General features: G+C 44.0%; 1 protein-coding gene across 3 annotated transcripts in view; it reads left to right on the top strand.

The window, feature by feature from the left end:
- Positions 1-24,231, top strand: part of MTMR1 (myotubularin related protein 1) — a 403,694-nt gene that overhangs the window by 159,080 nt on the left and 220,383 nt on the right. For all 3 annotated transcript variants that reach the window (XM_069212405.1, XM_069212404.1, XM_069212403.1), the window contains one exon: positions 20,667-20,768. In XM_069212405.1, coding sequence (XP_069068506.1) covers positions 20,667-20,768 — 102 coding nt within the window. The remainder of the gene's footprint in view (positions 1-20,666; positions 20,769-24,231) is intronic.

The raw sequence follows: 24,231 nt of genomic DNA, 5'->3' as shown, positions 1-24,231 counted from the left end.
CTTCACATTTGAAATGAGACCATTTTTAATTCTTGGTTTTCTGTTAATATTTCCAGAGAGCATCCTTCAAGATATCATAGTATTTATTTGTTAACTCCTTTAGTTTGAGATTAGATATGTCTGCTTTACTTTTGTCTATTTATTTTTGGTGTCATCATTTTGTATTCTTCCTGTGCTCTCAGCATTTTAATTAGGTTTGGGGAGGCTTCATTTTTTTAATACACTCTTTATTGATTTTCACAGAGTAAACACAACAGTTCAGAATATCAGCTGTTCTGTAGGGATTACATTAAAAAGAGTACAGCATGAGTAGCAGTTCCCCAGTCTCTACCTACCCCTCTCCATTGCTCTCAATGTGCCATAATCATGTATTGGGTGGTACCCATTGTTAGTAATAGATAACAGACATTGAAGGTCTTATGGTCCCTCTTTGGGGTTGTGAGCACCATGTCCAGCCCTTAAATCAAGAGGTCTGAGGTCATAAATAGGTTGCTACGTACATTAACTCATCAATCCTGTTTCGCGCAACTCCAACGTGTTTTCTAGTGGGTCATCACCCCCCCACCCAATGTCCCCATTCCATTTTTTCATAGGTTACAGCACAGGTTCCATGCTTGTGATATCTTCCCCATTCACCTCCGGTCCAAGGGTATCTTGTAATGCGGCCAAAATAGCCGCCCATATAGTCAGATCATCCTCAACTTTTTCTTCTTGCCATTCATGCTTCATCTGCACCTCCTTAGCCACAGCCCATTCTGACGTACCTCGGAGCCAGTCCATTTACCCCGGGGGTGTAGACCCCAACCATTTTATGTCAATGTGATGCTTCACAAGCAGGAGGCCTAATAAAAGACGTTTCCTGCTCAGTTTTTTGGTTGGGGTTGGTATTCGATCCAACAGGATGGCGTAGGGTGTGGGTTGCAAGTCCCAGTGCCCTTATTAAGATTAACCACAACATCTGACCAGTATTTTGTCAGAGCAGGACAGTGCCGTACCATAGGTATAAAATCTGCTGCAGGATGTATGCATCTGAGACAGTTGTCTGATTAAGTGTTATAAATAGAATGTAGACATTTAGAGAACAGGTACGCCTGATGTGTGTGATTGTATTGATTGAACTTATACCATGCATTTGAGTTGTCTGTACCCTCCCACCAGCGATAAGAGTGATGATAATGTTAGTGAGGGTTCTGGTTCATGTGGGAAGCCCATATTTCCCACACAGTTGGGGAGATTTTTGCATATTGTAAGCATTACCCTGTACTGAGTGTAAATGAGTCATTTGCATCTTCCCGGGTTATAAATTGCTCCCCAAGGTATAGATCCCAAGCACGTCACAGGCTCCGTGTTTTCATTTACGTACTGACATTACACCCGCAATTTGTGCAAACGGCTTCAGGTTCCATATTGGCATGTCCCTCGCAAGCTGGGTGTGTGTAGTGATATTTGTGTTTTGACCACTGACTTCGTGTCACACCACTTTGCACTTGGCTTAGCTGTCTACCGTCACATTAGTGGTCACCAGTTACAGACTGCATTTTGTATTTAGCTTAGCCTTAGCTTCACCACCACGTTAAAGGTGCAATTAGTTTTCTGTACAAAACATGTTATGCAATGTGTTTTCTATTCTGCGCGTTCTTTTCTCACTGATGGGCTAGGACATAATGTGGAGGAGTCAGTCAGCAAGATAAGGATGTACTAGGATGATGTTTATGGTAAAGCAGGGAATGGTTTAGTTTTGGAAAAGACACCTTGGGATTTTGGCCAAATTCTGAAGTGTTTCTTTCAAAGCTGACCTAAATAGCCAGCATTTTGTAATACTTCACACAGAGCGGGAGGTGTTTTTCCAGAAAGCTCCTTCCTCGTTTGTTTTAAAGCATATAAGAGACCCAGGTCAACAGTGGGAGATTTAGAGACCTCAATCAGGATTTAGACGTCCAATGCCTGATATATTTCCCGGGAGGGTAGAGCTCTCGCTTTCTCATTGCGGTCGAACTGGGGTCAACGACTTGCTGGCACGGGAAAGATGAAGCACCAGATAGGCCCTACGGTGATGCATTTTTATTAATTATTTGCTTTGCATTGTGTATGAATATATATACAAATATCAATATAGGTGTTTGTATCTTTGCATTCAGATATTTGCTGTCTATAGATATAGATTGAAGATTCTTTGTACATGGTCTTACTTCATTGTTGCACATTTTAAAAGCACACTTTCAGTTATACAGTCCTTCCTTCACGAGCCTTGCAAAAAGATACAATAAATGTCTTCTTCAGATTAAGAGGTGCATTCCAGAGAATCTTTTCAACTCCTCTCAGTGTGTGTATTTTGGCTCAGTCAGCAGTAAAGCAAAACAGTGTGTCATAACACTCTCTTAACTGCTGATTGCCATACTCGGCTACCTGTGGTATTAGAAGAGCATGGTCCAGTGGCACTTGTGTCCCGCTCATAAGCAGAGCAGGAATTGGCATGCCCTGTGTCAGCTACTCAGCAGTGTCTTTTCCAGTTATCCACTGGGTGCAGCCAGTGTACTACTTGTTGTAGGTGCGCTGCCATATAGTAGAGTTACATATGGGGTGTTTTCAGTCACCCTCTCTCCCAGGTTTGTCTGAGCATGGACAACCCAATTTGTTTCCTTTTCTGGGCCCAGAGGAGATCTAGATTTGGTCAGTCCAATTCGACAACCATTGCCGGGGAGTATCATAGAATGTACCCTGCAACACATACAGGCACCTGGGAAGCACCTCCATCTTTACAGTCATGGCTCTGCCCATCAAAGATAAGGGAAGCTCCTTTTAAAACTGGACTGAAGTTCAGAGACACTGCAATAATTTGCCACAGTTAAGCTCCAGAAAGGTTTGTTCCCTGTAGGCAAGTCTGATTCCTAAATAACGTATCGCTTCTGGCCCCCACGGGAGCCCCATCCGTGAAACACCCACCAAAGGAGTCTCGTTCAAACGTCCCAACAGAAATAGTTGAGATTTCTTTATTGACATACAGGCAGGATGGTTCTCCAAACATCTGTGGTGCATTCAGAAGAATGGAGACTGAGTATTCCGGGCTGTGCAAATACACCAAGGGATTGTCTACCTATAGGGATATGACATGCATACCATTACCCACTTTTATCCCCCAGGGTCCAAGTGTCTGATGTCCTACACCAGTGGTTCCCAACCTTTTGTCTTCTGTGGCCCACCACTTTATCATTGCTGGAACCCGGGGACCCCCACTGAATCATTACTGGGATCCGAGCCCCCCCCACTGAGCCATAACTGGGAGCTGGGGATCGAATCTGTTAATATTATTTAATTTTCTGAGTTGTCGCGGACCCCCAGAGGAGGCTTCACGGACCCCCAGGGGTCCCCGGACCACAGGTTCTGAACCACTGTCCTACACTGCAAGTGTCCCCATAGCAGGGCAAATGGTAGGGGTGACAGGGGACAGCCCTGACAAGTGACCCAGTACAGTTGAAATCTACTGAAGACAGTTCCACCTCCGTGCATACTCCGGCACCTGGGCCAGTATATAATAGTTTGATCCAGGCAATATTATTTGAGCTGAGCACCACCTTAGCCAGTACCTGCCTGAGGTACACCCGGTCCATGGAGTCAAACGCTTGTTTGATGTCTAAAAACGCTTGGACGTTGTCCTTATGTTCCTGACAATTGGTGTGATATAAGTTTGACAGGTGCTTAAGGATGTGCATTGTGCTTCTCTTCGGTATAACGATGAATTGGTCCACATGGACCAAACATGGAAGATGTGGTAACAGTCATGCTGCCAATATGCTGTTAAGTATTTTTAAATGTATGTTTAATAGTGAGATTGGACTATAACCCAGCCTGCGGGTGCTTCCACAGCCTGGGAATGAGTGCTACTAGCAGTTCATGCATCGTACTGAGTAGGTGTCCCTTCTGGAGAGTCTCAGTCTCCTGATAACAGTTTATCTGCAACCAGATCCCTATATTAAAATTCAGCCAAGAGGCCATCACTTCCCTGTGATTTATCGGTAGTCAAGTTTTTAATGGCTGCCTCTTGAGTAATAGGTTCCTCTAGATATCATTAATGGCTACCTGGGAGTGAACCAGGTCTTCCTGTGGATTCCACAGCAACAATACTTGTTCCATAGTCTCCTGCTGTTTAGTCAGACGGGCTAGCATTGTGTTTTATCCCCCTCTACAAGTAACCTCTTGACAATGCATCTTATATGTGTGTCTCTCCAATTTATGCCAATCGTCTAGTAGGTCTTTGTGTATCTATTTCCATTCCACAAATTTGGATGTTGTGACCCTCTCTAGGATGCCCAGACATGATTCTCAGCGAGTGAGGTCTTGCTCCAGTTGTGCTTTAACATCATGGCATGTCTTGAGAGACATGCCTCTAATAATAACCTTCATGGCCTCCCAGTCAAGGGCCCTGCTTCTTGCACTGTCCCATTTCTCGATAAAGTAGTGTTTCATTGCTTCCCTAACATCTGCCTCAAATGGAGGGTCAGCGAGAGCCTCCGCTGAGAGTCGCCAAAGTGGGATCGCTGGGTGGCTATGCCACTTTCATAGGCTTAGCAGTACCAGGGAGTGATCCGACAAATCGCTGGCCAAATAGGAGCCGTCCTTCACATTCTGTGACAGTTTGGGTGACAGTAGACAATACTCTAGGCGGCTGTACATCACAGTTGCAGGTGTATAGCAGGAGTACGGCTTAGTGTCAGTGTGATGGCCCCCCCAGGTGTCTATCAGTCCCAGGCCCCGCATCATGTCTATTAATGTTCGTAACATGTGTGGTTTGGTGTGATCTTTTAGGGACGTGCGGTCAAGCTACTTGTTAAGGACAAAATCACAGTCCTCTGCTAAGATAGTATCAGCCTCCAGGTATGGCTCTGCAGCTGCTGTTACTCCCTTACATTACTTCGCACAGTCATTATTAGGAGCATAAACATTAAGCAGGCACATCTCACACCCATCCAAGGTACCAAACAGGATCACATAGCTCCCTTCTGGATCAATAACGTGCCCCTTTTGATGGAAGGGAAGCCCGCGGGACACCCAGATCATGACTCCATGTGCATATCTGGAACACGAGGTGGTGTTCAATTGCCCCCTCAATCTCTTCTAAAGACTAGAAATGCAGTCTCTCTAGATATGCGTTTCTTGCAAGAAGGCAATAGAGACAATAGCGCTTCAAATAGGCATGCACTCTACGTCATTTATCCAATTGGGCAAGACGTCTAACATTCCATGATATAAGTTAAACATGTCATCCGTCATAGTCATGCAACATCCAATCCAACAACTACTCAAGCCTCCAGAACTGGACAGCGCATCACCATCCCACAGAGCTCCATAGCAGGAGGTACCAGACTTTTGGCAGATGAGAACAACAATTACATCCCCGAAGAAGTCGAACCTGAAGTATAGAAATCCCCCACTCGCCCAACTCCCCCCACCTCGTAGACAAAAATGCTAATTTGCCCTGCTGAAAACTAGGCAGGTCATGAACTTGCATCTCCTGCCCCATACCAAAAGATTTAGAAAACATTCAACGCAGCCCAGTAAGAGCCATGAGGCCAGGTCCCTCAAGCAGACCCTTCTTTGTCCAAATCTCTTGTTTCCCTATTGCTCCAGCCGGCACATTAATACATTTCCATTTACAGGTAGCCCGCCCAAATTATATAATATCCGCTTCAGTCTGCAGTAATGTAACCTCCCAGAGTAAGAAAGAGGAGGAAACTGCACTTTTAGAAAGCTCCCCTCCTCCCCTAAACATTTATATGTTACCATCATCACTGATGTCAGAGGTCGCAGGGGCCCCTTTCCAGTCATACAGTAGCATTCGCCAGTCTGAGTCTTCCTACTTCAGTAGGGTCTTACTCACAGTTTCTAAAACATCTGTTAGGAGGGACCCAGGATGGTGCTATCACTCTCGGGCCCAGGTTAATAGACGCCTTTGAAATGAACTCCAGGAAACCAGTGTCACACACCCTTATCGGTAAGAGCGCCATCTGCTCAGACCAAAATTCTGCCTGTCAAATTGGAGGTGCTACATTTCATTGAAGGTTTTTTCCCTTTCTTTAGTAGGACTGAGTGCCTCAGTGTGCTCTTAACATCCACGTTATCTCTTGTCGATTTCTGAATGGGTCCCACAGGCAGTGTATCCAGCCAGTCACTGGCCTCCTCATATGTAAAGAAGAAAAATACTTTTCCCCCATGGACCACCCTCTGTTTTGTGGGAAACATTAAACTGTATATTAAGTGGAGTGGAGAAGTGTGGCGCAATGGTTAGAGCGGCAGACCCTGATGCAGAGATCTGACCCGGGACCAGGGTTCAATTCCCGCCTCAGCGGGTCTTGGGCTCAGTTCCCTAGGACCAGATAATTCTCACCTCGGTGCCTAATCTAATTAATGGGTCCCACTCTGTATCTCTGGGCAATAGCTTGCTTAATCTCCACAACGGCCCTGACAGTGCTTGGATGCCTGCCTTCACCCTGGGGGTTGCCCAGGAGTGGGCACCTCACAGGGAAAAGCCAGGAGGGGTTCCACAGCGGTATGCGTACAGCGCTTTGAGACCCTAACGGGTGAGTAGTGCGCTATACAAATGCGAAGTTTACGTTTTACGTTTACGTTTTTAAGTTGAAAACTCAGGCACTTTTTAACCCCAGTAAAAGTTTTCCGTTGATTTTGCACTTTTTGGGTGTAGTCTGGGAATATTGAAATTGGACGTCCCTGAAATTGTGGGGGACATGTTGTAATATGGCATCCCGGTCCCTGAAATTCAACAGGCGCAATATAAGGTCACTCAGTGGTGCTCCCGGCCAGGGCAGAGGCACGAGCGCCGTATGGACCCGCTCCACTATGAGTCTCTTGGGAAGTAGGGTACTGGTTGTCCAGCTTTCCAAAATTAGTTCAGCTGATTGTCCCTCTGCCTTTTCTGGGAGCCCTGGAAATCAGACATTGTTTCTCCTGGGCGCCCCTTTGGAGTCCTCTATTTGTTCCTCTATACGCACTGTGAGTCTTTGTAGTGATGACACCATCTCAGGCAGCATAGTCATATCTCGCTGCAGCTCATTCACGTAATCCTCCATGACCGTGATCCAGTGTGCCAGTTTCCGAAGATCAAGCCGCAAGAGATGATCATTAGTGGCAAGTTCAGAGCAGGAGCTGTTGATGGCCGCCATCACATCTGACAGCGATGGGCCCTGGTCCGTTATATCAATAGGATGGGTTTCCAGGTCTTTTGGTGGGTCCCCTGGTAGAACAGCCTGGGTGTGAATCATAATTTTATTGGACTGGCCAGTCTGAGTCACTTTGCCCTTAACCATGATTTTGGGGTCAGGGAGCCACAACTCTCCGCACCTAGGCAACTGTAGGGCCCCAGCACAGTGGTTTATTATCAGTGTCAAAAAAAGAAAAAACACCCTCACCCCACCACCAGGGGGGTGATCCACCAGACATGGTGAGCATCAACAGTTTGTTCCTTGGATGGTGTCCCCTGGTCCTAGAATGGGTCTTTTCCCCACCTCACACTCTCAGGAGTGCGGCAGGCTGTACGATGCCATAGATAAATCTCAGCCGAGCTTCTCTCAAAGCCAGGTGAGTTCAGGGGCCTCAGGGGAGTGGGTGGAGGGGGATACAGTCTCCTCTCAGGATCTAAGTATATGCCTTTGGGGGCCCTCCACACAGTCTTCACCTCACCTTCTCATAGATCGATGGTAGGCCTGGCTACCTCGAACTCTCTGCTACTCCTTGCAAGGCTTCAGGGCTACCTCAAGACCGAGCGGGACCCGCCCAACTCACAGCTCTTCCAGACAGCGCTCACCCTGCACCTGAATCACAGGTCCTCCACCAGGAAGCCACAGGGTATCAGCAGTCACATGCGTCAGGAGCCCCTCCACCGCTTTAGAGGCCACAAAAACAGTTGAGGGTTAAATTATTTTGGGGCCCACGTGCAACCGACCTGTCCTGGGCCCACCTCCAGTCCAGAGTAGCCACCAGGCTGCGCAGTGCTCCGCTCAGCACATGGGCTCATCCAGCCCCTCCTCTTGGCCCCATTAGTCTGTTCCCGGGGGTCTCGTCTATAGGTCTCAGCCCACTCCCCCCCAACTGGCAGTCCCCTCTAGTACGGGAGCCCACTAGTGCATGCAATAGATCCAGGCACTCATGACCGCTGCCACAAGTCTTACCTGACCTGCGCCTCTTCTGGAGTCCTTCTTGAAGCTGCAGTCCGCGCACATTTCCGAGCTCCGCACAGGTCTCAAGGCAGCCGTCCGCCACTCTTCCTCACAAATAGCTACTTACCACACATCCTCCTCTGGCACCAGTGAGCAGTCCCCTTCTCCACTGGAGCCAGCACACATTGGAGGTGCAAGAGGGGCAAACAATGGCGCTCTGGTTCTCCCTCAGCCACCAGGGGTAGTTACCACCCCAAGACCTAGGTATAGTGAGGGCCTATGACTGCCCGTTCCCGGTGTCAACACTGCAGCACCCAGGAGCATCTCGGGACCCCCACTCGCCCCCCCCCCCCCCCCCCCATGCCCCCCAGCCCCTAAGGGACATAGGTGCCCGGGGAAACACACTTACTGTAAGTAGAACAGGATTTAGGCAGGACATCTCCATTGGCAGGAGCTCCTGGGAGAGATGTCTAACCGGCCATCGTAGTTGGCCACCTCCTGAGTCTTCATTAAGACTACTGTCCCATTTTTCTGTTTGGTCCTCATTAAGGACCTTGAGGCGGGTAATTTATTTATCCTAATCCTGTGATAGGAGGTAAGCCTCCAAATATTGACTTTGGATAATCATGTCCCACTAATTGGAATTTGGACAATTCTCTTTCTGATAAATATTCCATTCTAAGAGGCCATTCTTTCAGTCCTCTTGGCTTAGGTTCTCTACTAGACCTTTGTTTTATAAATGTAAGTTGCCAATTCTTTTCTCATCTTTAAAAATGTAGATACGTTTTGAATGACTAAATTATACTTTACTGTTGAGCCACCCCTATATATCAATAAACAAACAATTTGGGGGAGGAAACTGTTCCAGTGCTAGAGGTGCCCTATTGTTAAACCAGGTTTCTCTCTTGTGTAATAAATACAGTAGAAAAAGGAAAGGGCTTTTTAGGCGCCCACTAAAAAATGAATGTCAATGATAAAGATGATTTAGGAATTTAACTTCACAACTATACTTTATCCTAGCCTTTACACTAGTCCCTTATACACAATTCTGGTATGTGTTTGATTATGTTGAGGAGTGCTTATTTGTCAAGTTCTTGAGTGCAGTGGTCCTCGGAACAATCCTCTGGATACATAGGTTGAGCTGTCCACTCTCCACTATGCTGTTTGCTTTAGCTGTAGCACCACTGGCATAACTATTGTTTTTTAGGTCCACTGAATGTTTGGAGGATTGTAAAGCTCAAGTACACAGATGGATGACAACCTCTTAATTTTTGTTAACATGCACGTTTTTTTCCCAAGCTGTTGGACGTGTTGAATGATTGTGGGCACTACACAAGTTTTAACATGTCCTCTCTTTTCCTGGTGCATCATTGATCATTGGATTGCCTTACTGCTAAAGAACAGATTTTTACTTGGGTTTTAAGAAAACTAGGACCCAAGATAGCTTCTGTGAAATTAATCTAGCAAGTGACTGCTGATCTTTAGTGATGGCTGTTGCTTTGCTGTATGACATTTGCGTGGTTGTTACTGGGCAGTCCATATAACCATAGTGAATGAATTGTTGTTGTCTCCGCTAAAAGAATCGTCTAAAAGGGTGGATGGGTTCTCCACAGGCATGGACACATACCAACACTATATATGTATATAGGAAAAAACGACCTTAGAGCCTTCCTCAGATGACAACCAGAGTAGTTAAATCATGTGCCACTACAACATAGATAGTGATTCGGAAAGTCACCCTTATGAAAGAAATCCCACTGTGGTAAGTACATCTAAACGTGAGGCGGCAAAGTTAACAGGATACAGTGCATGGAAACTTATAAGTAAAAATGTGGGTCACATGGAAAACAAGGACGGCGATGAAACTCTGTCATAGCTAAGTGAGGTGGCTCTTCAATTAGAATTTGGGCTTGTCATCTTCAAAATAGTACACAGAATATATTGCCATAGGTCAATACTCCACTGATGGGTTACTGATCATTCATGGGATGGAAAGAGGCTCAAGGCATGTTCTTCCACATGAGTGTTCTGATTCACTTATTGTAAGTGAAAGTTCAATCAGATCTCAACAGTGTCCTTGGTACCCAGGAAAAATTGCACACCCTCATAGCAGCATTGTGGATAAAGGGAGAATTTTACCTTCCCAGATAAAATGTAACACTATGTAATGTTGAAATGTTGGCTGTCTGGAACAATATAACCTAATAATTAGGGAACAGCAATACACACACTCTACATACTTGGGGAAGGAACATGGTCTGATCATTGGTATACAGAAATTGTATTTTTGTACTATGAGCTGCTTTAGGAAGTTGGAAAAAATAGGCCCCCTAGAACGTCTCATGAGTATAGGATATAGGGGGTTATTACAACTTTGGAGGAGGTGTTAATCCGTCCCAAAAGTGACGGATATACCACCAGCCGTATTACGAGTTCCATAGGATATAATGGACTCGTAATACGGCTGGTGGTATATCCGTCACTTTACCGTCACTTTTGGGACGGATTAACACCTCCTCCAAAGTTGTAATAAACCCCAAAGTTTATTTTGGAGAATATTGAAATAGTGGCTCAAAAATGATTCAGAGTTGAAAAGGGTAAAACTTTTTACTGTATAAATTTCTTAAAACTTACATTTTGGCAAAGTCACTACCAAGAGAATTGGTGTATCTCGTAAGGTTAAATACTGGGTGTGAAAAGTGAGAGGGTACAGTAACTAAGATAGGTGGGAGCGAGAGCAACCATCTACGACTAAACCTTAAAAAGAAGATAATCTAAGCACAGTTTACTGCCAAACAGACCATCTGAAAGGATCAAACACAAAAATAAAATCAGGCTTTAACAAAATGTTGGTGGCTGGAGTTTATATTGGTGCAACAAACCCCAGACGCCTTGCTCAGTACGCCTTGCTCAGTACGTACAAAGTATCCCTAATGTACTCCAAGAAATTGGAAAAGCAGCCATCAGGGATGTGGAATTCCTATCGCCCGACGCCCAGGACATCTTGTTTGGGGTCAAGGGTAACAAGTTTTTATGTTTACTTTGTCCTTGGGACAAGTAGGCCCAACCCTCTGCAGCCCAAACCCTTTGGCTGCCTGTTTACAGAGAGTGGAACTCTCTGCAGTTGAGGTAATGTGTTTCCAAAAGATAATGCTGTTCGAACTTGTATTTATGGTTCATTATTTGAAAGCCTTCATTATTAGGGTGAGTACTGTAAATAAATGTTTTAAGGTCACACTTCACTACTGACGTTGGTTCCAGTACAAAAAAAAAAAAAAACATGTATACACACACGTTTGAAAAGTTTAGGCTATGAGGCTAATGATAATGCTCCCAGAATGCTCTCTGATTAGATGCAAATGAAGTGTCATTTAGTAAAATGTGTTGATGCATGCTAGTATTTCCCAAAAATATTTCTAATGGGAAATCAGTGTAACCATTTTCAACACGATTATGGGAAGCATGAAAATAAACAAACACTGACAGAGCCAACTGATCTGACATATTTTTTATAAGTCTTTTAGTTTCATCAATGCGTGTCTTGTTTTGACATGGCTTTTGTAACACTGTATTGTTTTGGGAGCTACCAGGCCCTCAACATTGTAACAAACACTGGCAAAAAAAAAAAAAAGTTTTTTAACTCTGTTATGCCACTGGTGGCAACGTGTGCTTTTAAAGGCCCGCAGCCGCCCTCCAGGGGGCCCCTTCAGCACAGCACCTGCCCTGAGTGAGTCTGGAGAGGGGGCTCCTCCATGTTCTTTGCAAAGGGGCACCCTCCAGTTTCGTTACGTCACTGATTGCCACTGTAGTTCCTGAAACTGAACAAGACTACTTTGTGTGCCAATATGCTTCTTGTGGAAGAGCAGAATGCGATCACTCACAGTAAAGCCAGGTGAAAGAGAGAGAAATAGAAGTTTAATAAATACAAAATGTCTTTGTTAACACCAGACCTAATTAGGGAACAAGACCCACATGTAGGTAGCTTTTTGCATGTCGCAAACAGCAACTTTCGCTGTTTGCGACATGCAAAAAGCACATTGCGATGCACAAACCCAGTTTCGCGATTCGGTAACCTGGTTAGGAAGGGGTGTTCTCTTCCTAATTGCGACTCACAGTGCAATGTAGGATTGTTTTGTGACCGCGAACGCGGGCGCAAACCAATCGCAGTTTGTACCCATTTCAAATGGGTGCTAACACTTTCACAAAAGGGAAGGGGTCCTTATTGAAAAGCAGTCACAGACATGGTGGTCTGCTGTCTCCAGCAGGCCACCATCCCTGTGAGGGGCTCCATTCGCTAGGGGGTCGCAAATTGTGACCCACCTCATGATTATTCATGAGGTGGGCATTTTCGAAGCCCTTGCAAATCACAGATGGTGTCAGGGACACCATCCTACATTCAGATTTGCGACTCGCAAATTGCGAGTCCTCTGACTCGCAATTTGCGGGTCGCAAATCTGAATCTATCTACATGTGGCCCCAAATTCTTAAAGAAAGTCACAAAAGTGCACCCATGGTATATGTCTTACCCCTATAAAATATTTGTGAACTGTATTTTAGCATGGGTAAATACGCATGTGTAGATTTGCTCATGTGAAAATCTATTGAGCATTTGCAAGTTCATTTTCCCTCCAGCCACTTTCTTCCCAACCCTGGAAGAAGTTCTAATTCTGCCATTGTCAGGAATAAATGTCCAACCTTTCTTATTATGGGAAAATATTAGAGAGAAGCTGGTGAAAATCTTTAAAACATGCAGGTTAGTAGGTTTGCAGACTCAAGGGCTTTCCAGCCCTGGAACTATTGCTTACTGCTTCCTCCAGCCCCAGTATGCAGATCTGCAGAAAGGTGGCAAAATAAGGAAATTGCTTCAGTAGGGATTGAAACTGCAAGTATTCAAGCCCTACTATGGTAGTAGCCCTGGCATAATCAGAGGGGCTATTATCAGAGCTCTTACATAATGAGATTGCTGCCATAATTTGTTGCCACACTACATGGCACCAAAGGGACAAGTGGATCTTTTTACAGGACAAGTAGATTTGAGAAGCAACCTGTCCCCTGGACAAGTAGATATTTTAATAAATTCCACACCCCTGAGCCATACATATGCCCCTCAAGGTCTGGGAAAAACCCAAAATATCCAATTTAAGTCTTTGGGAGCACAGTCAAGGAACACGTGTAGGGTCTTGCACGTTTTATACAAGGAATTTTCCTTTATTTCCATCCTTCTTTAAAACATGTACCCACCATGTGTTTCATCTAGCATCATCACCTAGTCTTCTTCAAGGCTAGAAAACATACAATATATAAAATAAATATTATCTCTGATAAACGATTTCATCACCCTCATTAAAAATTGCAAATGTGATTCCATCTTCAGGTCTAAGGAAGTCTAGGCGATGATGCCAGACAAAATATGTGTTGGTTAGATGTTTTAAAGTAGGAAGGAAAGTAAAGGAGCAAGTCTCGGATACAACGTGCAAGACTCTACATGTGTTCCTTACTTGTACTCGCAGAGACTTAACAGTGACAAAAATCAAGGTTGTCATTTTATAGAAATGCAACTTAAACCTTTATTAAAATCCTTCTGTGCTACATGTTTCATGATGGATATGTCTTCCTGCAGACTCCTCACCTCATTATTATCTTGATTGTGTCAGATTGGATCCAGATTTTCTTTCCTCATGCAATAGCTGTCATGCACCAGGTGACATCACGCAACACTATTCGCATCTCCACCTGACTATAAAACATTGACACTGGCCTGTATATAGGGCAACGTGGTGCACTGGTGTTAGCCCCAGAGATTTGTTCTGCACCCAACTGAGGCTTTCAGAGGAACCAAAGAGATAAACTACATTAGAGTCAAAAGAGAAAGAATAGTGATTGCGTAGTGTGAAACCTTATTATGAACATCACTAACATAGAAGGGGAGGAGAGAGGATGGCGATAAATCTGTGCAAACTATAATATCCACCTGAAATATTACCAACAGTAAATAATTTCTCAATGGATACTTCCTAATGGCAGATTCCCTGCCAGGTGCGAGACTGCATCTGGAAGATTTTTTAATATACTCCCTGCTCACATGTAGGGCCTTGTAAGCACCGCATCAACCGATCTCCTAACGCTTGGAGCCATACGTAGACAATATCCATGCCCACTAATGTCATCTCCTTTCTTTCCACACTTACATACACTGTTCTGAACCTAGCCCCTCTTTTTTTCCTTGTCAGTTCACGAGATTTTTATTTAAAAATGTCTTTCCAGTATGCAAGGGAAATGTCACCTCCTAAGACCACTGGTTTTAAGCCTTGTAGGGACTGTGGCAAAGAAATGTATGTGACAGATCACCACAAGGTACAGGTCTGGTGTATATGGTCGGGCCATGACTCCAAGCTGTGCAGTTGTGTACTGTTATGAATGTAACGGTGATCTTGTAAAGGTATCTCGTGCTGGAAGGCTAGGACTGCGACCCGTCCCGTTCTCAGGGTTGGTCCTGCAACAGATCTTTGTCGCACTACAAGTCTTTGGGTTAGTGCAAGTCAAAAAAGAAGCAGCACAAAAAGTCCAAGCTGGTCACATCCTAGCCTCGCCACTCTCTCTCGGAGGAGTCATGATAACGTTAAGGTGCTCAGTTATGGTCCCTTTCCAAGGAACTGATCCTGCAACTGATTCAGATGCAGTCTGGGTTTCTGGGTCATCAGCAACACCACAACAGTTTGCGGTCAAAGAACCTTGATGGCACCTTACTGGTTCGCTCTGGCATGCCTTTGGGCCCCACAGATCTGCAAAGGCCTCCAGCTGAATTACCACTGGGGGGTCCGTCCTCGGTGTCAGCTATGCCTTCTGAACCTGCTTCAGGTTCTGCACTCAATCCTACACCGATTCCACACCCAGTGTCATGATCCATACTGGTTCCTGCTGTGTTGACACCAGACGAGAACAGCAAGCCCATAGCTCTGTCAGACTCTGAGCTAAGTTTGTCCTGACCTTGTACAAATCCACTCATGAGTTCAGTGTCAATGTGCCTGATGAGAATCCCTTCTAACTCAGATAAGCCGATGCCTCTATAAGTCACCTACTTCAACAACTTTTTGGGTCATACTCTGACCAGAACCATTCTTGGTGAGGATGATGGAGTGGATTATTCCCTACAATATTATGACCACTTTTAAATGGGCCTACAAGACGCCTGTATCCCTTGACACAGGATCCCAGTGATCCCTCTAAAGCAAAGTCACCATCCTTCACCATGGTCATTACATGGGCAGCCGAGGTGTTAGATATGCAACTTTCTTCAGTTGAAGATGAACATGCTCACAAAGGTTCTGCAACTAGGACAATCCTCACCGAAGCCTCTGCTTTATTTTCATGTGTCACTTACTGGCATCCTCATGAGCACTTCGGTGAACTAACCGACAAATGTCATATTGCCACAGTCTAGCTCCAGGCAACTCAGCTTTTCTGACCAAGCATCCTGCTCCAGAGAGCCTAGTGTACAGTCCTCTACCAGCACTATCAACCAAAACCCCTTTTCTGTGACTGCTCCAAATAGGGAATTAAAGAGAATAGAGCCTCGCTGTCAGATTCACCAGTGCGAGCTGTTTGCTGGGAAGCTACTCCCATGCCTTAAGGGACACTTTGTCTGAAAATGTGCCGACAATCCCAGAAGAAATCTAGGCAAATTAAGCACAGACCATTCAGGATGGCCAGGATGCTGTCAAGTAAATCATCTGTACTGGACACAACTAAATGGCTAGGCAGGAAAGTGGGTATAGTTTGGTGCTGCAGCACCTCATATAGATGAGATCAACAGGGTTTTCAGGTGATGTCAAAGCATCACTTATGGATATGCCCTTCAACGGTTCTTGTCTCTTTGCCAAGAAGTTTGACTCCGCCCTGGAGCACTTTAGAGAGATTTGAGCAACTACATGTTCCCTCTGCCTTACTGTGCCTAAAAGGCAGTGACCGTAATATTTTCCCACGTTTTGAGGTTTTACTGTGGGTTTCGCTTCACACAATTCCAATGTCTTCCACAGCAATAGCAGATGTCCCAATCCTTTCGAGGTCGCAGCAGGAGGTTCAACGGGCAACGTCTAGGCCTGGGAGGCCAACAAACTTCTCACTCCCCGGCCCCCATGGCAAGAGTCTCAAAGCAAGTTTAGTTTGCCCTTAGCAGCAGACAATTACAGTGTGGGAGGCATGGTTACTCATTTTCTCTTTGGTGGCAAGTAATAACTTCTGACAAGTGGGTCTTTCAGATAGATGTGCAAGGCTACGTCCTGCCACTCCTTCCCATCCAACTGCCCATTTTGGTAAAGGAAGTCTAGGCTCTTGTAGCTAAGCAACCCATAGAGGGCATTTTGTCCTCAGAAATCAGAACTGATTATTATTCTTTTTCTTTCATAATGCCAAAGAAGGGTGAAAACCTTTTGCCCCATGTTAGGTCTTCTTTCTCTTATTGCATATAAACAAATGCAGGATGCTTGCATTAGCCCAACTTCTCTATGCACTTGACCCAGTAGATTGGATTGTGGCATTGGACCTGCATGATCCTTATTTCAAATGTTACCATCCTGGAGGCCAACAAACTATCTGCTGTTCAAGGTGGACCATGAGCATTACATTTTGCCATGCTCCATTTTGGTCGCACCATTTCCCCTCAGATGTTCATAAAGGTGACTGTGATGGTTGAGAATACCAGTCTTCCCCTACCTTGATGACTTGGCTACTGAAGACGGGCTCCCCCAAGACGGTTGTAGACCATCTCCAAATGACAGTGAACTTCCTTACATTGATAAAGTTTACGATCAATGTTAAAGTCACACATGACTCCTTGGCAGAGGCTCCTTTTCATTGAAGCCATCATGGATGTGATGTGTTTTCAGGCCTTTTCTCAAGACATTCAGGGTATGATCCAGATGTTTCAACCTCAGTCCTGGACCTCCGCGAGAGTGGCTCTAAGGCTTCTTGGCCTACAGGCTGCTGCATCCTGATCGCCATTCATGACAGATGGAAAATGCGGGCTCTGCAATGCGATCTGAGTTTTCAGTAGGCCTAGCACCAAGAGAACCTGTCAGATTCCATCCAGGTTTTTGAAGGAGATGGCAAAATATCTGTAGTGGTGGCTGCTCAAGCACAATTGAACCTGTGTCATAATCCTACCCCACCCAGAGCCGACGGTGGTGACAGATGCATCACTGCTGGGTTGGAGAGATAATCTGGAGAGGTGGTGATTAGGACTTTAGTCTCTGGCAAAGACCTGCCTCGCATCAACGTGTTAGAGATGCGGCCCATTGGCTTGTTGTTGAAGGTCTTTCTGCCATCCGTCAAGGGGAGGCTGGTTCAAGTTGACCACTGCCAGATGGTACTTCCCCAGACTGGGTGGTGTGAGGTCCCCTGGCCTGTGCCAGCAGGTTCTTCCATTCTGGAACTGGCTGAATCATGACATTTCGCTGAACCACCTGGTGAGATCTTTAAACACCAGAGCAGACTAACTCAACTGGTGACATCTAGTGTGCCACAAATGGCAACTACATCTGAAAGTGACACAGGATGTCTTCCAGAAGATAGGGAGAGCTCTGGCTAGATATCTTCACCATCACTGAGAACATGCAGTGTCAAACCTTCTGCATGTAGGAATTCCCAAGAAGGCTCTGATACGGCTGGCAGTGCTACTTACAAGAGGACAGGGAACAAAACAATCCTACCTAAAACATAAATAAATAAAATCTGGAATCTCCCTCCTTTTTTCTGATCTTGTTTTTGCTGGGTTTAGGACTCTTCACACTATACCGCTGCTGACCAGTGCTAAAGTGCTTGTGATCTCCCCTCCAGTTGTCATATTTATTTTATATATAAGTCCCTACTAACGTGCATTATATGTACCCAATATCTGTAAATTAAATGCTACTAGTGTGCCTGCAGCACTGATTGTGCCACCCACATAAGTAACCCATTAACCATGTCTCAGGCCTGCCATTGTAAAGTCTAACACCTGCAGAATCGACGCAGCGCCTGTCTTGCAGCTGAAAAACCGATGCAGCACCTGCAGAATCAAAGCAGTGCCTAATTCACTGTGGTTCCATCATCACAGAGTACCTGGATTTTTTACGCTTCGTCCTTGAGTGCCAATTCTTCACCAACTCCGCACCTCAGTGAGGAACCAAGGCCGTGTGTCCGGAAATTAACTCATCACCTCCCCTGCCAGTGACAAACCAATGCATTGTCTCACCTGCTTGGAAGAAATCGACGCATCACCTCCTTTGCTTTCAAGCACCTCACCTCCTCTGTGGCCCACTTTATCTTTGTTTTTTGACGCAACCCAGGTACTTTGTGCTAAAGAGGTACTTCTGTTGATTCCTGTGGATTAAGACTTAAACATCTAAAAAGTGGTATATTGACCTGCGTATATTGGAACTTTGTCGATTTGGTCTTGTTTTATTCAGGTAAATATTATCTATTTTTCCAAACTGATGTGGAGTACATTTTGTTGTGTTTTCACTGTTATTGTATCCGTTATGGCACAAATACTTTACACATTGCCTTCTAAGTTAAGCCTGCCTGCTGTGTGCCAAGCTACCAGAGGGTGAGCACAAGATAATTTAGGTTGTGTTATGGCTTATCCCGATTAGGACTGTGGTCTCTACTTAAACAGGGTACATACTTCTTCCAGCTAAAGACCCAATTTGTAAGAAATGTTATGTCCACATGTCATTTTTAAAAATAAGACGTTTATTTTTATATTTGCATAATACATACATAACCAATTGCTGCCCCAACTGGCATAATTTCTCTTGACTTGACATCAGTCTTTAAGGCTATTTATCTGGACCGCAACGAAAATCTTAGAGTGTTGAATACTTTACTGTTTCCACTGCTGTGCACCAGTCCGTGATAATGAGCATAATCATGTTATTTGTGGAGATCCCCCATGTCTGTGAATTGTTGCTGCATGCCACCACTGGAAGTAGACCTATAAGCAGTTTAATGTGTCGGAGATTCTCACACCCCACCATACACCCAAAACCAGTCTTAGCTTGCAATATGGGTGCTCTCCAACATTCTGTGTAATACTTGTAGAGTTCCCTTTAAAATTAACTATACTCATGGACAAGTCCAAATATTCATAGTGTGTGGTAGAATGTACCAGACTACTTATCTTGGTTGCCCTATTGTTATGTGAGAACAAACATTGTTTGTACTACTTGATCCGAAATCTGAAAAAGATTTAATAGGTAGTTGGGCAGAGTAAGGCAGACTGCAGGGCTTTGGTAAGGTAGGGGAGATAAGTGGAAAGGATAGTATGGAGTCCAAGTGGTTTGGGGGAAGAGGAAGGTTATAAGAGATTGTGAGGCAGGGAAGTGACTTGTCAGGATCGCCGGTAGGACATAGGGATTAAAGGGATGATAAGGAGGTTTGGGAGGCAAAGACCCTTCTGTGAAATGGGAGAGCATGCATGTATGTGGAGAGTGATGCATAGCTTTTGTCTGACGCAGGCTATCCTTCATGAGCATCTGTTTAGGGAAACAGTGTGGGAGTCAGTTTTTTTTGTTCACAAGCAGTAGAAACCTGATGTCTCCCTAGAAACATTGAAGCCATAGCCCACCGGAATATGGAAATTTCTAATCACGAGTATTACAGTCCTTCAAATGACTTAATGAAGGACTTAATTTCCAACTTCCAGGCATGTAGGTGGGCTTTCCGCTACACCTAGAAGTGGTGATGGAACAAAACAGTGCCAGTCTCAGCTTTAAAAAACCATCAGATATTGAAAAGTCAATGGGGTCCGCCTAAGGCAGCAAAGTTGCAATCCACGGGGTAAATTATATAACAGCTCTTAGGCACTGGGTCCTTTCATGAAAACCAGGAACTCTGAAACTAGGAACTCTGGTGGTGTTATGGCTGCTTGCGCCACAATATATCTGCCTAATGTCAAATGTTTTGTAGCTGCTTATGCTGAAAAATCAGACATGTATAGGATGTCTTCAAGATTTTCATATAAGGGATCTTGTCTTGGTGCTGGTCTGAGTGCCCACTTGACTTTTGCATCTTTCACAAGCATAACCGTATTATATTCATGCAATTTAGTGTGAAGTTAGCTTCAAGAAGATACAGATAAAGTTACTTAACAATAGGAATCATTGTACATAGCATTACCCATATCAAGTATTTCTTTTTTATGTGTGGAGATAGCTATGTACATAGTAAGAGAAGCTGTTTTGTAGGCATGTGGTTGCAGGAATGATGGCGTGGATACAGTGGTGCAGTCAATATACCTGTTTGGCTTTCAATTCAATTACCTGCTTTGGTTCAGTTGCTTGTCTGCTTTATTTATTATAAAATACATCAAATAATTTGACTTGTATGCTCGTGTTTTAAATAAAATAATCATTTAAAACATGTATTGTTGAGTCTATCAAATAACACCTGTTTGCGTTTTTGTAAATACTTGCCTACTTGATGTTGCAGTTCATTAAGTTGATTGTGTCTGTTGGACAGGATATGAGAAACTTGCGGCTTGCCTATAAACAGGAAGAGCAGAGTAAACTGGAGATATTTGAAAACCTAACAAAGCATGCATTTCCCCTCTCTCATGGTCTGGTAAGTAGCACCCAGCCTTGCTGTACTCTGTCAGTAAGTCTGCCGTTCTCTTTGTCAAACTTTTTTACAAAAGATTTGTTAAACTGAGGGTTATTGGGTTTTGTTCTAAGCGTTCTTGGGCACTTATAGTCTCTTTATGCACCCTGTTCAAGGTAGAGAACCAAGAAACAGGTAAAAAGCATTGCGTAGCTGTAAGTGCACCCAAAACATTTTAAAGCAGTAGAAAAAAATGTTTCTTTTCAAGGCCTTTGTCCATGCAAACGTGTTTACCTCTAACGCTCCATTAATAAAAGTGCTGAAATAAAAGGGCATTATTGAGTTCCTGTACTTTGATTGGACACCGTGTCTGGGCCTTCATGCAGTGTCCTCTCCATTAGGAACCCCATAATCCCATTCACAGTCTAAGGAACTATTTCAAATCAGTATCTTGATGTAAATGGACCTCTCTCATGTACGTATCAAGTTCATTTTAGACTGTGCCTGTAAAACAGATTGTGCTCTACTACTTTATTGTACCAGCAGTAGTAGTGCTGCTGGCTCCAATAACTTATTGCTGTTTCAGAAACCTTTTTCTGTCTTAATGTCAACTATTGATCATAAACACACAGTCTTTGCTGCTTTTTTAGTAGGCAAAGAATCCCCAATAGAACACAGCTCTGCATACTAACTAGTTTTAGGAATAGATGCTGCAAGGTGTCTGAGATGGACCCACATGTACAGATCCATCCGCAAACAGCTCTAACAGTCTCCGGACCATTGAAAGTGTTGAATCTGTCTCATATTGAATGAAAGGAAGACACCTGTTGAAGGCTCTACTGCACTTAATGCCACAAATACTTATGAGTAATCTTCATATCTCGGAGCCTGAGTTTTCCTTGTCACAGTCCTTACTTATTGGAGGGAATCCTGACTTAAGAGAAAAGCAACTCATTTGCTTCCTACAAATGAAATAAATGTTTTCACAATAAGCACTGCATTTCAAATATTATTCTATTATTTAAAAAAATAAATTTTGCTCGTCCTGTTTCTAGAAATGTCAAGGATTCCCCACTGAATCACTAAGTATTCTGCATACTAGGTGGAGGTAGTACTCTTTGACGAGGGGGGACTTATTTCTCGGGGAAGTAAAAAATCCATTGATTATGATGAGGAACCCTTGAATTGAGAATTATCAAGATTACAGTATCCACTGAGGCACATTACTACCTTGTCTGTCATTTTTGTCACAGTCCTTGCTTTCTAACAATGTACCAGTCAGTGCCTGACATCAACCACCAAAAAAAGACGGAAATGGAGTTATCATATCTAAAGTGGAAACTGATTATTAATCGTGTGCAGTCTCTACACTATTTTCTAGGCCTATTATAACTATAGGACTTTGAGAATGCAAAATAATATGCCCAGGTTAGACCACCTCGATGGTGTATGTCTGCTTGAAGATTTACGTGAGCTTCTACAGTGGACAGCACATAAGCCTCAACTGGGTATCATTATGATGGCATCTTATACATATCCGATCCCACAGATCCTCAAATAAAACTCTTCCTGACCAACACTGCAAGGGTAGTCTGTAAACTGACCAGTGAACCTCCAGATGGGGAATAACCTCTTTAAATAACGTTTAGGCATAGAGAGAATCTAGTGCTCTTGTAGATATTATGGGCTCAAGGGCACTGTCTTAATGTTGGCAGAAAATCTAAACAAAAAAACAGCATTAAAGTAGTACTCCTTAGAAAGAATACTATTAAGGAGCACCAACTATGGAGCCTCATTTTCCACCCTAATTTGAAAACCATTGGACATGGTACATCATAGGACTAGATTGTCTGTGAGAATGGAAGGTATCTAGCTATATAACAAACAAAAAAACATAATCTCCAGAAAAAGGAAATAAATGCCCTCTAAAATAACGATCTATAGTCTTGCATCCAGAATTATGATATCAGATCTACGTAATCCACAGCCCCAATCCAGAAGATACTGATGACCACCAGAAGAGTACAAGCTCAACATGGTGATTAACTTAGTCTATGAGCCGATGCTCCCTCCTCACCACCCAATCATGTGCCCACATATACCCAGGCAACGTCTTCTGTGAATAAAGCCCTTCCTAGGAAATCTCTGATATCAGAACGTGGCCTGAATTACCCCATTACCTGTGAACATGATGGCTCCTTGCAATCCATTGTCAGTATTGGGACCACCATCGCCATTAATGGAACCACAAGGCAGACTGCAAGACACCTGTAATTGCTTGCCCTGTTACCCTTTCAGAATGTCATTCTATGTGATGATTAATTTCTGACCCACTTCCCTTTCAGAATGTAACTCTGTATTGACTAATTCTAACAGTGGGTATCATGGAAAGCCAAGCGTACCAAATTGAGCAAATTGAGAAACAACTATCAAGGCAAAATAGGGTCATGATCTATGGAAGAGGGCTAATGAAGTAAATAGCAATTGGCAACCTGTGCCATTTCAGGCTTTCAGTCATTTCCAAGAATCGAATTGTTGTGTGGATAAATGGTGCAATACAAGGACTACATTTGAGCCATCACGTTTATAATCCACAATTGGACGCATTGGTTTTGCACATAACGTTTACCGCGCCCATAGAAGGACAGTAGGTAATTTTGGGGGAAACATTTTTTCCTCTGTAGTGACACTTGAATTTCCTGTCTCACCCCAATAAATAAGGACAATTAAGAAGGGCGAGTTGGACATTTTTTTTTTATCACATGCTAGTCTTTGCTGTACATATCACTACTTGGTATGTCTTTGAAAAAAAAGTGTTTTACTCACAGTCAAGAAACTGATAGCTGGCCATTCGATAGAATTACTAAAACAATTTGACTGGGGCTCCTCAATGAATTATCAGTAAGAGTAGAACTCCTGTTGCATACTTTTTATAGTTCTTTGTATTCATTTTAAACGTGATAAGAAACAAAAACAAGCAGTTATGTGAATGTCAGGCACATAGACGTGACGAATGTGTGCACTACATGACAAAGGGCATCAAGGATCAACCATATCTCATAAAATATAGTTCTGTTTTCCAGTTAACAGCAGTATCATTGTTGACAATGGAATCACAGTGCAATATTAGAGTTGAGCCACGGGCCTCATATTTTGGCGGGTTTGGCATCCATGCTGCAAGCTTTATATTCCTCCAGTTTGGTACAATGATTTATGCCATTGATCCACTTTATGACTGTTGAGGCACATTCATCTTGCAAGTGCAGCATTAAGTCCCTTTTAGCAACCCGGTACCCAGAAGATACTGGTGTCTGAGTACTGTGTATAATTTGGGGATCTGGGTCTAAAGCCCAGCCTTCAGCACGTCTACAGAGTCTACAAATGGTCAGCCAAAAGGCTTGAATGACTGGACAGTCCCACACTGTATGGAAAAAAGTGCCTGGTGTAAATTTGCACCTCAGACATAATGAGGTTTGTGCCCTTCCCT

This window comes from Pleurodeles waltl, chromosome 2_1, assembly GCF_031143425.1.
Source record: "Pleurodeles waltl isolate 20211129_DDA chromosome 2_1, aPleWal1.hap1.20221129, whole genome shotgun sequence".
Classification (NCBI taxonomy): Eukaryota; Metazoa; Chordata; class Amphibia; order Caudata; family Salamandridae; genus Pleurodeles; species Pleurodeles waltl.
This window is presented reverse-complemented; position numbering and strand designations above follow the sequence as displayed.